The sequence below is a fragment of the Bombus fervidus genome, chromosome 13 (genome assembly GCF_041682495.2).
Source record: "Bombus fervidus isolate BK054 chromosome 13, iyBomFerv1, whole genome shotgun sequence".
NCBI lineage: Eukaryota > Metazoa > Arthropoda > Insecta > Hymenoptera > Apidae > Bombus > Bombus fervidus.
In genome coordinates, this window is record NC_091529.1 from 10,999,136 (window position 1) to 11,016,563 (window position 17,428).

Genomic DNA, 17,428 nt, shown 5'->3' on the forward strand with positions numbered 1-17,428 from the left:
TTTATTTATAATAACAAGTCTTTAACAATAGTAGGATGTTAATAAAAGTCATTGTCTAAGCCAGCGTCTCGATGGATTTATTTTTTAAATAGCCTGAGTCTCTTTTACGCTGAATAATTAAATCGTTTCCATGTATTGCTTAAAGATGTAATTAGATGCCTCAGTAGATAATACTTTTTTCTCTCTCTCTCTCTCTCTCTAGACGATAGAAGGTGCAAAAGACAATTTTAAAAATTTTTAAATAATCGCTAATCGTATATAGTAAGAATTATAATTACTCTTTGTTACACTTGGAAAATTAGAAACTTACTAAGCATAATATGTGTACTTTTTTAAGACACAAATACTTGAATACTTCGTTGTATAGTAAATGATAGACGAAAAATTAATTGTTAATTAAATCTACTTTGTATCATGAGTAGTGGGATACATAGTCGGTTTAAAAGCGATAACTTAGTTATTGTAGGTCATACGTATCTCTTCACTCGTTTTAACACAATCTTTTTTTATATATATATATATGTATATATTGTTACGTTGTTAGCCTTCAGTATATTGTAATTGAAACCGTTGAGTAGTATACTCAATCTTTTAGTTCTTGAAATAAACGTAAAATTTTTATTCAAAATGTTTACTGAACTTTTACCATTTTGGACGAAATACTGGTACCATATACTGATTAGTATTATACTTTACATGTTTTTGAAATTATCTTACGAAGTGTTAAAAAAGGGCACTATTTTTATTCAAAAGAAAAGACATAATTTTAACATTTTGGATAATACCACGGAGCAGCTAAAAGGTAATAATACTATAATATTATTACTACCAGGTTTTAAATTTTTTAAATAATAATTATAAAAAAGTATATCATTTAAACTATGAAATTCATTTGTATTTTTATGTAATAGTAAATAATAATTACTGATTAGTCATGTATTTTTTTAATAAAATAAAAAATTGATATTCTAGACATTAATCAGGAAACACTAGAAAATAGTGATGGACCTGTACTAACAACAGATTTAAAACATATCCCTTATGTATATAAGAGACCCTCTGAAGAAGAGATACTCTGTCGAGCTTCTGAGTTTTATAAAATAGTAGCTGCTAGGAGAAGTATAAGATTTTTCAGTCCTGACCCTGTACCAAAAGAAGTCATACATGAGATAATAAAAGCTGCAGGTACAATATCATGTTGTTACATTCACAAAACTTTTATATATCTGAATCGGTTTTAGGCACTACGCCTAGTGGTGCACATACAGAACCATGGACATTCGTAGCGGTATCAAATCAAAAGGTGAAAGAACAAATACGTCTTGTCGTCGAAAGTGAAGAAGAAATAAACTATAAAAAAAGAATGGGAGTAAAATGGACAACCGATTTACTTCCATTAAGAACAAATTGGATTAAAGAATACCTGACTACCGCTCCTTATTTAATATTTGTGTTTAAGCAAATTTATGGAATTTTACCAAATGGAAATAAGAAAGTTCATTACTATAATGAAATGAGCACATCTATTGCTTGTGGTATTCTCATCACTGCTATACAGGTAATATTGTTATAATACTATAATCTCTTATACTGTATACCTATGAATAATATGAATTAATAATATATGAACTTTAAAACTAGTATGCAGGTTTGGTAACTCTGACTTCTACTCCTTTAAACTGTGGACCTGCTATCCGCAACCTTCTTGGACGTCCTCCTAATGAAAGGCTTGTTGTACTACTGCCAGTTGGTTATCCAGCAAAGGATGCTACAGTGCCTGACCTTCAGCGAAAACCTCTATCTGATATTTTAGTAGAAATTGATTGACACATATGTAATGAAAAATTATGGGAAACAAAGTACCTCTGTTTAATACTTTGTCAGAATATTTGCTTACTTATGGGATGATACAAAAATGAGTACACATAATCATAGATTTATATATATAAATCCTGTTTTTATAAAAAAACTTATATTTGTTTTGAGTATTGTTTGTTACTTATGAATATCTTACATTACACTTTCGCAAATATATATATATATATATATTATTCATTATAATTATAGAATATAATTTTCCTTGGTCAAAGACATGACTTTCAATCTTATAAAGTTATCCTAAAATGTTCAAAAGGGACCTAATCCCTGAAATATAGCACCCAAAGAAGTTCTATCATTATGTATTATATTCCTGCACTCAGAAAATATTCATGGCACACAATAAGACTGTCTAAAGTTAGTGGTTCAGTTGTATACTAATGTTTATTGAAATTTGCATACAGTTTGTTAAAAATAAGCAATATAAAATGTAAATTCACCATTGACTGGTTCAAACTCAAAAATCTTTATAGACTCATTTTCATGACATCTAATACACACAATTGCATGTCGTTAAGCGACCTTAAAATTACTCGAATAAAAAAGAAACGAAGAGTTACAACAATGAGTACCAAATATCACCATGGTATCTTAAATTAAGTACATTCAATATATAAAATATAAAAATACTGAGCTAACAATAAAGGGCATATAGAATATAATTTTCTGCTGTACTGTGAGTTTGTATGTCATAGCTATACTGCTACTAATGGCTGTGTCATTAAGTGTAAAAGCTTTAATATCATGATACATACAGATAAACAGATAGCGTTCTATTTATCACTATTTATGAAACAGATGCTATTAATATCATGTTCTTCCTAGAATATCAATCTTTTTTTCCTTACGTTTGCTTCTTTCATTCACCTTGGATTGAACCAGGTTAATAGCAAGGAGCTAAAGATATTATGAAAACTTGAGATCTCCAAAAGTTGTTTAAAGTGTAAGCAGATTTTTGAAATCCTAAAAGCAACCGAACTTCGAATGTCAATGGCTAAAAATATATTGGCCACGAGAACTAGGAGAGTATTTATCGGTGTTCGCAATTGTCTAACCAACTTATTTCAATGAAAAACGCAACGACGTTTAACGACAATCTGATGCCGAAGTCCTTAACCATTAAGGTTATGCCCATTAAACGCATTGACTTTAATGGCAAGCTTAAAGCAGGTATTCATCTGTTCTCAATAGAAATCTTAAGACAGCCCTTTGACCTTATACCTTCGTACATCTACTGATAAACGCTAGTTCGTTAGAGAATATAAATACATAATTATGATACTTTTTATTTTCTGAGATCACCAGTGCCTGAGATAATATAACATACATTACGTATACTTTGCGATATTTCATCTTATTCAATAGAAACTTAAATCGAAAAGAAAAACAAAAAGCGGAATAGTTAATGCTGCCAACGTTATTAATTAATAGTCCCTCTTACAAAGGAAAGAAGAGTTCACTTGAAAGTACATTTGCGTTTATCGTAATACTAGAAAGAAGAGTGAGCTTATAGAATACTCTCCTAATTCGAGAGCGGCCACTGCACCACAGCAAATAGATAAAATCCGTTACTTATTTACGAGACAAAAGATTCTTAATCACGGCGATGAAACTCTGCTATGCACAGACGGCAAGACCAGGAGCCCTCGGGAGGAGACGCAAGAGGTGGAGACAGACAATACATATGGTATCCACGATCACAGTCGTCACAGAACAGCAGTTGATCCTAGTTTGGTTCGCGAAACAATTAATTAGCTTCCAACGATGCCTAACTAACTGGGTATAGTGCTTTATACAGTTTACTATCTCTTCCTCTTTACGATTACCCTACTACGGTATTCACTTATTCAGACGTAGTCTGATCCATTGTTAATTTTCGATGATCACAAACTTTTTCTTTTCTTTTTTTCTTGATAAAAGATATTAGTAACGCGTTGTAATAGTTCAAACAATTTAATAAGATTTAGAATCGTCAATGTATTTCCGTACATCTTCCTCAAACTATTTTGATTTAAAACCAACAATTTTTTTAAATAAATGATAATTGTAAGAGATACCTAATCATACGGTGACTGACCTGTTTTGTTTCAATGGTCTTGATAGATTAAAATGTTTCAATATAGTATACTATAATATTAATTTAGTAAAATATTATCTTGTAATAAAAATAATTAATTCTTCAATAAATTTTTCATATTACAATATCAATCTACTATTTTAAATTTATTTAATCAATAAGTAAATTCATATTATTGTAATCATTCTAGAAAAACAAACATTTTTTTTCTCTGATGATCACACAATGATAGTTGACGTATTAATGGCAACAAAAGAAGTAATCGACAAAGTAAGGTTTAAACAAAGATAACGTTAACGTATATAAAGAATAAAGGGTATTCGAGCAACATTGTCCTTTCGTGACAGAGGAGAAAAATCAAAATAGTTGAAGCAGCTGCACGTGGATTGTTCTTTGTCTCGGTCACGTAAAGTGTAAGGGAAACCCGAAAAATGGTAATGAATACTCACATCATTGTCAGAAGTACCACAAATGGAACAGCATTTGCATTCGATACACTGCCACCTGTACTTGCGAACAGAAACGATCATGTTCGCTGTGAATTGCAAACAAGTCGGATGCCCTATAACAAGAACGTAAACTAGGTCATGGAACACGCATTTGGGATGGAATAGGATAACTTTTGGACGAGTAGAAAGGTGCTAGGACATTTATCTTGTGCCGAAGAACAGTGAACTCCAAGCTATCATCTCGTTTCTAATAACTTTTTACTCCATATTCAGAAAGATAAACGTTCATTTAAGAACTCGAACGGAAGCATTTTGTCGAAATTCCAAATTAAGTTCGATAGTTATATTCTTTTTTTTTTTTTTTTTCGATTGCTCAAGAAACGCGTGCGATAAGATTTCTATGATTTATCACAAAGAATCATGACTTTCACCCTTCCTCAGCACTAAAAACGTCCGGAATAATGATACGTTCTGTTATGTTTCCGCACAGAATGTTTTATTTCATGATATCTGCGATTGTATTCTTTTTTATTTTTTTTTTTTTTTTTTTTTTGATGTTGCCTCTTGAACATATTGTTATTTTATTTGGAATAGTAAGGTGGTAAGTAATAGCGGTGCGTACCTTGGAATAGTTCACGTTCTTTCTTGCGCAGCACAATATAAACGTCGCGGACCAGCACACTCTCTCCTCTCATTAGTTTACACACACTTTTTTTTTCAAATCTTCGTACTCTTTTTCACTTCTTTCACGCTATTTTTCGTTTCTTTCTCTCTCTCTCTCTCTCTCTCTCTCTCTCTCTCTCTCTCTCTCTCTCTCACTCACGCTTTCTCTCCTTTAGTGCGCGCGGGTGTGTGTGTGTGTGTGCGTGCTATATTTTTTTCTTGACACCCACACACTCACACTCGCGCGCACACAAAATGTACACAGACACACACGCGCACACATGTAACTCATATAACGTATCACATTTGATATATATAATATATATATAATATATATATTTATATATAACTAGCGTTACTTAAATACTAGATTTGTAAGCCTCATGGGTATTGCTTAATTAAAATTGCCTAATAACAAGTCTTCGATCTTTTTTTTTTCTTTTATATAACAAGGAGGAACTATCTCTGCATGCTTTCATACTTGTAATTACTTTTTTTTTTTTAATCTTTCATCCTCTCTCTTATACTAGGTGTGTGAGTCTCTCTTAATACGATAAACAGAAGGGTTCATCAAGATACGATAGTGATTCACCTTCAGATTTATTTCTCTCTCGACGCACGAGCGCTACTAAGCTATAAAGTAAACCTAAAGGATCTCGTGTTATTAACCCCTTAACCTACAATATCGTGTGAGAGACGTGGAACGTCGATCGGATCGAACATAAACAACACGTGTGAAAGACGTGGTACCTCGATGTTATTGATTTATTATTCACTTCAAGATAATCAATCTTTCTTGTTAAATGATCAATTGGTAGTGATTATTTATCAAACATCTTGTAAAATAAAATTAGTTGTACATATCAAAAAACACGTGCGATTTGCACAGTTTCGAACGGTCAGCCAAACCGTGAAATGGACCGACGCGTGACCGACCTTATTGTTGTTTATGGCACGCACTACTGGAATTTAAATCGTAAGATAAGGGGTTAAACACATCTCATCTTCCCTCGCTCTTTTTTTCCCTCTCTCTATATATTCTTCTTTCCACTATTTTATTCCTATCTTCGCTTACTTTTTTTTTTCATTTCTTTTCTCCCATATTTTTTTTTTGTTTTTTTTTTGTTTTTTTTTTTTTGGTAAGACTCGAGAAACTGGCGTCGACGACGTTTTTCAGCAGAAAGACACAAAAGAACTTGCGTGTAACACTTAAAGACGATATAAACCCTAGGTAATTCCTCTGCGTGTGTTTCTGCGCTGTGCAATTCCGGTCGGTTAATCAGACGCACCGTAGAAATTAACCATCTACCCACTGCGCTTGTTTACACGTCGGATGTAAAGGTGATAACAAGGGAAAATGTCGAGTACACGTACGTACGTTACAACTCGCTTGCATCGGTTATTCGTAAATCTATGATAATGATATAACGTTAGCGTTGGAAACCAGCTACTAATAATGGAAAACGAACGCGCGGATTGCATTACCGTTCGGGAGTGGTGAGTGGAGAGTTGATTAATTAAATACGAATGGTGACGGCGACGACCTCTCCGCTACGACGAGAGAAACTCGTGGAACATCGTATAAACAATAAAGTGACGAATTTTTTCTGTTTTTTTTTTTCTTTTTCTTTCTTCCTTTCTTGTATTCTTTTCTTCTCGTTAATTCTAGCGTTCGAACGATATTTTCTTGTACGAATATCAAAGCTTGTATAAAACTAAGCTATTATCGAGTTTCTAAGATTACGTGATATATCTTTATCTCTTTTTTCTTCATTTTTTTTCATATCGTTAAAACACGACGTATGGTCGAAATCCTGCCTAAAGACTGGAGTAATTCGTTTGGAAAGAAAAGAAAGAATTATCGTTAGTTTTTACAACCTTTCTCTCTCTCTCTCTCTCTCTCTCTCTCTCTCTCTCTCTCTCTCACTCTATATACGCATGTTTCGCTTGCATATGTCGTCGCTTCACTTGTTCTTTCTCCCTCTATGTATGCAATAAATATATTCGTCATTTGATGACGATTACGAATGGTAAAAAGGCGATTACTATATTATGTATTACATTTGCAACATGAGACGGAAACGATTAATGCCCAGAACGAAACGGAAGGTTTTAAGAGCAGCAGATTTAAAAATATGTGGAATGTTTACGCGAAAAAAAAGTGAAACTGAAAATTAAGAAATTATTTTTTTTTTTAATTTAATCCGCGAATTTTCGTTACGATTCTCGAAAATGTAAATCGATCATTTAAAACGCATGCCTCATGATTCATCATCTATGATTAATTAAATTAAAAAATGGCGGATAATCACTTATGAATTTACAGACACAACTGTTTACTAAACATTGCTACGTTCGTACGAAAAATCAACTTTCCTCTTTATCGTACTTTCCAAGAAAAATGCAACGTATCGGTAGCAAAGATATTAAAAAAGAAAATAATATGATAATGAATCATAGTCGAATCGCAAAAATGAATATTCTTTTTGTGACCTTTTTAATTGAGTATTTTGAACGACAGTACTCGTTTACTAGCGTTATATGTGCTGCGCTCTTACGGTGTGGTATTCTATGGTAATATATTCTGTAAATAGAAACACTCGAAAAAACGTAAAATAAAAAAGGATATTTACAAATTTGAAAAAGTGTAGAAGTATCGAAAAAACATGGTCGATCCTGTTATTTCTTTTGTTTCGTCTTACTATATATAAATATTGTTGCTCTCGTTAAACGATTCACGACTGTGCTGGATAATATCAATAATATAAAGTATATATATAATATATGTATATTGTATATCGTATCGTTTTGTTCTTTAAGCTCTCTTAAAACTTCGCGATCATATGGAACGAACAATTCTCGCGGCAAGCTTCGTTCTCTTATTGATCCTTTTTTATTTTTTGATTTTTGAACGAAACAACGATAAAAAAAAACCACACGATTACACTGTAGTCAAACAGAGAACACAAACACATCTTCTTCAATATGTGCTCTAGTGATACTGTGCAACAGGAATTTTGTTATTTTTTTTTCTCTATTTTGTTCCTTTTTCTTTTTTGTTTTCTTTGTTTCTTTAAAAAACTTTCAAACACGTCGATTTCGCGATCTAGAATCTTTTTTCTCTCTTTTCATCAAAAATTTTCGCGTAAATTGTACGATTAATCTTATCGATGATTTATCTTTCTCTCTTTCTCAATCTTTTTTTCTTCATTCGCATTTCTTTCTTTCCTTCTTAAATATCCAGAGCGAGATTCATGTATCTTCAACTTCAATTGATTTTTGTACATAGTTAACCTTCCTCATTTTCTATTTGTTTATCATTTTTCTTTTTATCCCTCTTTCCTCCGTAAAAATTTTTTTATCCCTTAAAAACTAATCATTGAATTACACAATAAATCACAGTTGATCCGTGCAGTAAAGGAATTTCGCGGAAAATTCCTATTACTCAGATGCGACAAGTTGCACCATTGACAAAGTGATGTTTTTGCTTTTCGTGCCTTGACTAGTGTACGTAAAGCTCGTAACCATTCATATTCCTTTCTCTCTCTCCCTCTCTCTCTCTCTCTATCTCTCTATCTTTCTCTCTCTCTCTCTCTCTATCTTTTTATTTTTGTCCGCCTAGAAAACCGTGCAGATAATCGATATCCCTTAATTATTGCACATGAACTACGTTTTAACGATGGTTCCGAACGTATGTCATACGGCAGCTAGTTTGTCAACCTAACCTCAATCCGAAAAATAGTATATTATTCTCTTACTTTTTTTTCAGCACTTTTCTCCATTTTTTTAAATTCCCTCTTTTACCTTTCATTGCGATTCTCTCGCGGACAAATCGAATTATCCTTAACGGTATGAAAAATAGCGATCGAATCGGTATGATAACCTCCGAGTCGACGATGGACAATAACAATGATTCGCCTACGAAATTCGTCTACAACGAACAGAAAAGAAAAAACGATCCTTACGATACGGATACAAAAATCTAGTTCAACAAACGAACAGTTCAACTACAAACGATTGTTAATTAATCGACCATGATCAATACGGATGATCGAATGAACAATGAAGAAACGCGATAATTCCTCGGCTCTTATGCCTCGTATGAACACAAGTCGCGGATCGTAAGGAGACACAAGAGATGAAAACGCGCGCTGTTGACCGTGTTTTATGGGGCGATAAAGGTTTATATCACTTTATATCACTTCCTATTGATGGACTTGACAAATTTTAATCTTGCTGTTCATTATCGATTTTTCGTGAGAAGAGGAGGCAACAAGAAGACTGAAAAAAGGGGGCACGTAAAAGTGGACTATAAAGGAGTAAGGAATATTAAATACTCTGTATATGATAATTTGGTAAGGAAAGAGGTAGACGGGACTGATTTCATACTTTCGGAAGACAATGGGTCCAAATAGGCAATTGGAAAAGGAGGGAGCACCAAGGCGTAGCTCCCTCCATAACAATAACATTTATCCTCGACATATCTTCTCCAGAAAAAGACGAACAGAAATCCATTTAAGTCCATCGAAAGGAATGGCCGAGCACTATATAAAACACAACGTCCATAAAATATCTTTTTAGCCTTGTCTCGATCTCGTTTTAACAAATAGAAAGACATATAACGTTTTAAAATAATCTTTAGCATAAGATCCTTTCATATTTCCCTTAAACTGATATTTCCTATAAACAGTTCCTTAGTATTTTTATCACATTGATATTTGACATAAACAATTCTTTTATATTCTTTTTAAACTTAAGAAAATATAAACTAAAGAAAACATAAATAATAAGAAATTTTTAAGGATCAAAAATACGAACGACCTAGAGAACGCTATAAGACTAATAAATACTCGATTCAACTAACGAAAATTAACTCTCGATTCAACGAACAACGGAAAGCATGGATAAAATATAACTTTAAATACGTTTTCCTTTCGCAAATACTCCAATCGTGCCGAACAAAATGCTCATCCCCATATACACAGCCGATAGCGCGGGGATTGATTATCGAAAAACGAGAAGAGCTATATCCCCGGCTGCGAATGTTCAATCGACGAATACGATACACGACGATTATCGTTCCCGGAAAACGCTATAGATATCGTTGCTTAAACGCAACAGACCAGGGGGCAACGGTGGCTTAATTGTGATTCGTTCTCCGCGTATACTTGCGCTTGATCTTTTCCTCTGGCTTACCTGAGCGACCGCAATCACTGCAAGAGACCAACTCTTCGGAGCCGCCGGTCTTTTTATTTTCCCTAGCATCGCCCAGACAGAAGTCGCAGTATGGGGATGGTTGCGCGGACTTGCCAGCTTTTTTTTCGTTCGTCCCTGGGGTCGGTGGGCCTTCCGTCCTCACCGAGGATGGCGAGGGGACAGCTGTACCTGGCGACGGCACCGCCGGCAGATGTTCTTCCTTCACGGCTGGTATCGTAGGCGATGCTGGCGCTACCGTTGGCGGTACCGCGGGCAATTGTTGCTGCTGCTGAGGTGGCTGCTGTTGCTGAGACGGTTGCTGTGGTTGTTGCTGCTGCGACTGTTGCGGCTGAGGCTGGGCCGGCTGAGACTGCGGTTGTGGCTGCGCCGATGCTCCCGCAGCGGACGCGGACGGCGCTGCGGGAGAGGGACTCGAAGTACTCGACGAAGTTGCATTCTGACGACCCCGACGTGTACCACCTGATCACAAACCGACCACATACCCAGTTGCGCTTTGCGTCTCAAGCTAATGACCATGCACACTGGCTTAGAAACAATGATTTAGAGTCAATTTCTGTGATGACAAACAGCGATAATCGATTCGGTTACAAGGCTCCCGGTTGTCGGATGTCGAGTCGACAGCGATATCACATTTGATAAGCATTGAGGATTCGTGGCTTTGCTTGGCGAGCGATTGCCGGTTCTGAAATAATTATGAAAATCCAGGACAAGGAAATTGTGGAACAGAATCTATTTATAATCAGTGACTTTTGGATATTTTGACAGAGTGGTGGAAATCACTATTTTTCAGGTGAAAAGAAATATAGAAATTTTATGAGCAATCAGCTGTACAATTTTAGTTGACTAAATGTAATATTTTTCATAAAATTTTAGCCGTTGTAATTAACTTGTCATTTTTTTAAGAAATATAAAGATAAAAAAATTAGACACTGTATGGTGGGATATACCACTCCTCAATGACCTTGAACAGTGAACAGATTTGAAGCGAAAGAGATTAGTGAAATAATCTTACGTTTCTGTGAAATTCAGAGAATATTCACAACAGGCAATCACTTACCACACAAACGACGAAAATTGTTATTTCGAATAACCAGAATCGATCATTCGATGCATCACAAATGTTTTAATGAAAAGAAACTGGCACAACAATAAGGAAACAAATGAAATAATACGTATATAGATACATATAATATATTTGTGTGCGTATATATAAATATATATGCATATACATATGTATATATACACACACAAATATAATAATCGTAACAGGGTGCACATATTATGTCAATCCGATATGCATTCCATCACCAAAAAAGAGCAATTCCAAGATCATATAAAGAAGTCGGGATAATTCGAAAGTGTTTCAAAGATCAGACAAAACAGCACTACACAAACATGAAAAACAAACTACTTTGGCAATTCACGTAGAGAGATAGACAAAGAGAAAGAGAGAAAGGATATAAGACAAACGTATCTCCGTGCGCTTTTCTTTTTTCTTTAGTTTGAAGCTCTGCAGGCGCTCATCAAGAGGAAAACTCGAAGCCAAAATCGCTCTAGGAAAGTAAAGCAGTAATAGAAACAACAAGCAAACAGAAAAATTAATAATTGAAACAAACTGTAAAAAAAAAAAAAAAATACTATACAGTAACTATTAAAGATTAGAAATTAATAAATGCGAACGCATGCTATAGAAAATTACGGAAGAGACGACTATCTCGTCGGGTGAAATAATAAGACGCACACACATACCAAACATTCAAAAATGACCGCGTCAAGGAGCACTACCGATTTCATTAAAATGACGTCGCCTCCCTTTATTTTCCGGTTTTTACTCTTCCAACATACGAGAACATTTTTTGGAAGGAAAAAGATGCGAATTGCAGAAGCATGCTATTGCAAAACATTCGCAACGATCGCTGCATTTCTCTTTTTATAATTTCGTTTGAATCAGCCCATCTTAAATATATATAATATAGTTAAATATATATATCGACGAAACAGAGAGAAATCTGAAAAATTTTCAGCACAATAAAGGCAGACATAATTTTTGGTATACATATAAACAGTATACGTATATATATGTATGTCAAATATATATATATATATATATTAAAAAGAAAAAGAAAATCGCCGTTATCATACTGACTTAGGCATATTCTTCTCCGTATGATATTTACGCGACACGTAAATTATCCGAAAAGAGATAATAAAAATGAAAAAAGATTATTGTGCATAAGAGATTCCATATGCATGAAAAACGCTATGGAAAAAAGTGGAAACACAAAAATCAATTACGGCTACGGTTATTTGCAATACATGCATTTGCAATACATGTAATTAAGAAGAGAGTAAAAACAACAGAAGAATATAAGAACAAGAAGAAGATATTATATTTAATTCCATCAAGTTAGGTAAATATTGTTCAGGGTTATATGAACAAGTAAGTAGTTGCAAAAATCGGGATCCAAAGATCAAAGATCATAAGGCATCAGGTAAAAAAAGACATCAGGAGACCAGGAACAAGTTGACGTTTGTTTCTTTGTTTCTTTCTGGGTTGGTATTTTTTTCTTTAAAGGAAAGTGAGAAAATTGAGCTGATTTTGGCTCCAACCTGGCTGGTTCGAAGCAGCGGTGTCTGCAACGCTCCTAGGTTCAACTTCGGCAGGACTGGGACTTAGTTCCTTAGCAGGATCACCGGAGGAAGTAGAGTGGGAATGACCGTAATGGTAGACCAGACCAGGTCTGGTTTTATACCGTGCGCTGCATACTGCAAAAGTGCAAATACTGTTTTCCCACAAACCATCCAATGCAACGTCCATGATAAGAGAAATCTTGGTCGACGAGTTGGTTGGACGATATGGGAGGATGTACTTATTTAACCGCCGCGTTAGAAATGTATCTTTTTAAATGTATCTTTTTATAATAACGATGAACATCGAAAAGATTAAACTATGGAAGACAGGAAAGGATAAAATCATTGTACGACGATATAAAAATGTTCTTGGTGAATTTCAAGAAACGAGGCGGTTAAAGTAAATCTAGGATAGAAGCTTACAGGTTAGGGACAGCATTTGCACACCTTCCGCACCAGTACATATCCCTATCCACCTACGAATCTATATGTGGACAAGCAGTGAAGGAGTTCCAGCCCAAGAAGCAAAACTAATACGATGCAAGGCTTGATGCTTGTATACTCCTACAGAATGAGCTCGCTACAGTGTGAGCCAGTACATTCTTGCTCTGTTATTGGCAGGTAGTATAGAAGTCCGAAGATATTTGGCCAATTTCGTAAGCTCGACGTGATCGAGATATAAAATTTCGAATATCGTGAAGTTTCTTCTATCGTTGCGTTCGATCGAAGCTTACTAGTCGAGACCAAATGTCTTTAGATTTATTTTCTGCTAATCTAACAGGAGTGGTTTCAAGAAGTAAACAGATTGCAGGCACATTCGAGTTAATTCATAGACTTCGTGTCTGGAAAAAGTTCGATCAAATTAGTAATGACTATTATACTCCTTCAAGGTTTGGACAAGCGCGACGTTACACGTTCGTGAAAATTATGCTTCAGCTAATTTCGATACCTCGTCTCAACGCTACTGTCATAAATATAATCTTACGTGTTATGATAAATAAAAAAAAAAAAAATAAAAAAAATTGTATTAACCATTACACAACAAATATATAATGAACAACATTTATCAGATTCGTGACCGTGATTGATAAATCTTCGAATGAATGTGAATTTACGAAACGCGAGTTACGTGATAAACTATAGTATAATTTTAGGGGGTAATTGTCTTTGTACAGAATGATACAATGTACTATTTCATAGAAATTTCACACAACCTGGATTAATATATCGTAGATTCTTCTATATAAAAACTTCAATTCTTTTTTATGTGCATAATCAATCTTTGCCTTTCATCCATGAATCATACCATGTCTCTTCATACTTCAACAAATAGGAAAAGAGAAATGGAGTACAAGGTTTTTGATACAAACAGAAATTATACAGTAAGGACTGGAATATGCTAAGTAATATACTGCAATTCATAAACTTGAAGGAAAACAGCAGTCAATACAATACTGATCAATTCCACTGAATGAAAGAGCACTAAAAGTCAACTGTGGAATTAATATTACGACTAGAAGGATACCTTCCCACGTTACACAATCAGATTATACTTAGTTCAATCACCATCCCCAAATGTAAAATTATGCGGCAACCAAGACTAAATCTTTAATAATTTATTTCGAGTTTCCAATCATCATCTTATATTAATATTGTAACCTCTGCGTATCTTGTAAAATAATACGTAGGCATTGTAAAAATATAGTTATTTAATAAAATTAACAAATCTTCTAATGCAATGCATTTCTTTTCTCTTATTTCAAAATTAACAACTGATAAAACTAATAATAATTATATTTTTAATGAAACTAGTAACAGGAAGTGGTCATTTGTAGTTGTATCTGTGATTAAACTTACGGTCACAAACGAATGGCTTATCAGTGTCAACGGCATCATAGTTGGTTTTTTTGCGTCCGCGTCCCCCACCCTATATTTAATAAAATATATGCATGACAAATTTAATATCTGCCATATGTAAAGAAACTAAATTAAGGATTTAAATGGAAAACAAATTAAATATTTTTCTTTTTCTTTTAACTTCTTCGGTACGGCGAAAGTTCGACGTATAGCGTTATTGCCGAGAGTAACGTAGCGCAAGTGTATCGTATATCTTCTATTATTAATTATATACATTATTAATCTATAAACAGACAGATTAAAACGATTAAATAAATAAACAAAAACGCTAAAGGTAGCAACCGTATCAAAGGATATAAGCATAAACAATTGACTGTGTATTTCGTATCTGTTGATTATAACTCACGCTTATACCGAAAAAATTAAATTAATGAAATAAAATGTTTGCATAACTATGCAGCACCAATCAAATTTACCTTAGTACGTTTGCCCCCAGGACTATCTGTAGAAGATGGGTGATTTCGTGCAGGATGATGGCCACCTCCACGTGGTTTTCTTCGTTTCCTTTTACTACTATAACTTTCCTCATAATCATAATCGCTTTCAGCATCAGGTTCTTCGTACGTGTCCATATCCAACATGTCTTGCTCATCATAGTACCATGCATCTTTACTATGTTCATCTGCATCAAATTATTACACGTCATATTATAACAAATGAAATTTATTTTTAACTTTATTTCACTAATAATGTAATATTATTATTACCTTTAAGGGCCACTGAATCTTTGCTATCATCATTTACATGCGTTACAGTTTCTACACCTTCATTACCATCTTCAGTGTCACCTCTTGGTCCTCTTTTTGGATGTAAATAATGCATCAAATATTGTCGCCGTTTTTTCCTCCATCGTTTACTAGGATATGTATATATCTGACCATGTAACAAACCAGGTAGTCTTTCTCTTGAAGACATAAACAACGCAGAGTGATTCTGTGCTACACCTGTAATTTCATATAGTCAAATAACAACAGTAACAATTTTCATCTGTAAATAACTATGCTGGATAATTGTATATTTGTAATACTAATACCTATCATTTTTAATTGAATAAGTATGGAGCGCAATTGCTCCAAATATCTTCTTTCAATTATATCAAAACTTTTTCAATAAAAAATAACAAATTCAACGACAAAGTCTAAATGTTTAAATCATTTTTAACAATCGTTCGAGCGAGGAAGCCTTAAGGATACGAACGAATCATCATTACATTATAGGTACATCATGAAAAACAGATATAAAAATTTTATAGAAAAATTATGATAACTAATACCTGTTTGAGAATCGAGGAAAGGCATACGTAAACGCCGTTCTCTGCATAGTCGACTATTATAATTTGAGGAATTTTCAATGGCTTCCCTATATGCTGTGTCATTGAGGAAGCTGTGAAGAAATCAATAGTAGCCATGTAAAGTCTTACATCCTACCAAGAATAAATTTATATTTTACAGTTAAAGGAACACATACCCTTCGATTTTACACAAATTGCTTTCATTTACAACTTGAATAATTCCTTGTGCAGCCGGCGAGATTGTAATGGCTGTCATTTTATAATAACCAAACAATACGCTCCCAGGCTTCTACTCGCCACTTACTGTTCTTGCCGGAAGCAGAGCTCCATATTTTCAGGCATGCGCGTCCGTTTCACTCAGAAATCAAAAATGCGTACTTAACATACCATAGACAACATATAATAAGAGGGGAAATGAAAGTGCTCACGCGTATGGCTCTGGTTGTTCCCGTACTAGTACTACATCATTCGGCGAAATGCTGAGTTTAATTGACATTAGCATATACAAGAACCTAAATTGAACGAATTAAACGATCTTGTATATGAGATCATTTATTGTTGTAAAATGTTATGAATGCTTTTTTAGGATTTTTTGATAGTACTCATATGAATAGAGAAGTATAGAGACGACATATAGAAGTTTCTAATCTAGAAATCCATTGATTCAAAAGTTCTGCGTTTTCAAAGTTTGGTACTTTTAACCTACTGCATAACTTACTTTAACCTGATAGCCATTTAAACTATAAATTTTTTATTTATTTAAATACATATTATATTTAGAATAACGGAATCTCGCTTTATTATCAATATATAAATCAATTTCTCAAATAACATTTTGAATAAATGTTATGTACGTGGTCCAACCAATATTACTTGTACTTTTCTATCTCCATAAGACAATATTCAGTTATGTTCATAGTATCAACAAAAATAAACAACGTATAAGACAAAAGGAGTCATGGGGAATAAGCCAATTAATTTAATAAGAAATAGCAAATTTTAACAATTTTTGAACCAGTGCAATGGATTCCTGGACTTCAAATCGTAATTCCTAGATTCAAAATCGTTATATCTTGCTTCCACTTATCGATTTCAAGAAATACTCGATAATTGTACAAAACAAGATCCTTTGCATAATTGCACACTCGTGTTCGTCCCCACTACGGAGAAGAGGTTCCCCGACGCACAGAGAAGCTCGACTGCCCGCCACGGTCGAGTGGTGTAACATGATCTAATGTCAGATATCGTTAAGACAATGTATGTAGATACTAATTTAAAAGTGAAATATTTTTTATTTTTGACTTT

General features: G+C 34.0%; 2 protein-coding genes across 2 annotated transcripts; one reads left to right on the forward strand and one right to left on the reverse strand.

The window, feature by feature from the left end:
• Positions 1-196: 196 nt before the first annotated feature.
• Positions 197-16,671, reverse strand: D4 (double PHD fingers d4). The gene is made up of 9 exons (XM_072015624.1): positions 16,300-16,671; positions 16,106-16,215; positions 15,540-15,776; positions 15,249-15,454; positions 14,773-14,842; positions 12,895-13,050; positions 10,264-10,743; positions 4,405-4,517; positions 197-3,604 (listed from the first exon to the last, which is right to left on the reverse strand). The coding sequence occupies exons 1-9, from the start codon at positions 16,377-16,379 to the stop codon at positions 3,473-3,475; spliced, it is 1,584 nt and encodes a 527-aa protein (XP_071871725.1). The 5' UTR covers positions 16,380-16,671; the 3' UTR covers positions 197-3,472.
• On the forward strand, positions 628-1,878 carry Iyd (Iodotyrosine deiodinase). The gene is made up of 4 exons (XM_072015631.1): positions 628-802; positions 973-1,185; positions 1,242-1,558; positions 1,642-1,878. The coding sequence occupies exons 1-4, from the start codon at positions 628-630 to the stop codon at positions 1,825-1,827; spliced, it is 891 nt and encodes a 296-aa protein (XP_071871732.1). The 3' UTR covers positions 1,828-1,878.
• Positions 16,672-17,428: the final 757 nt, after the last annotated feature.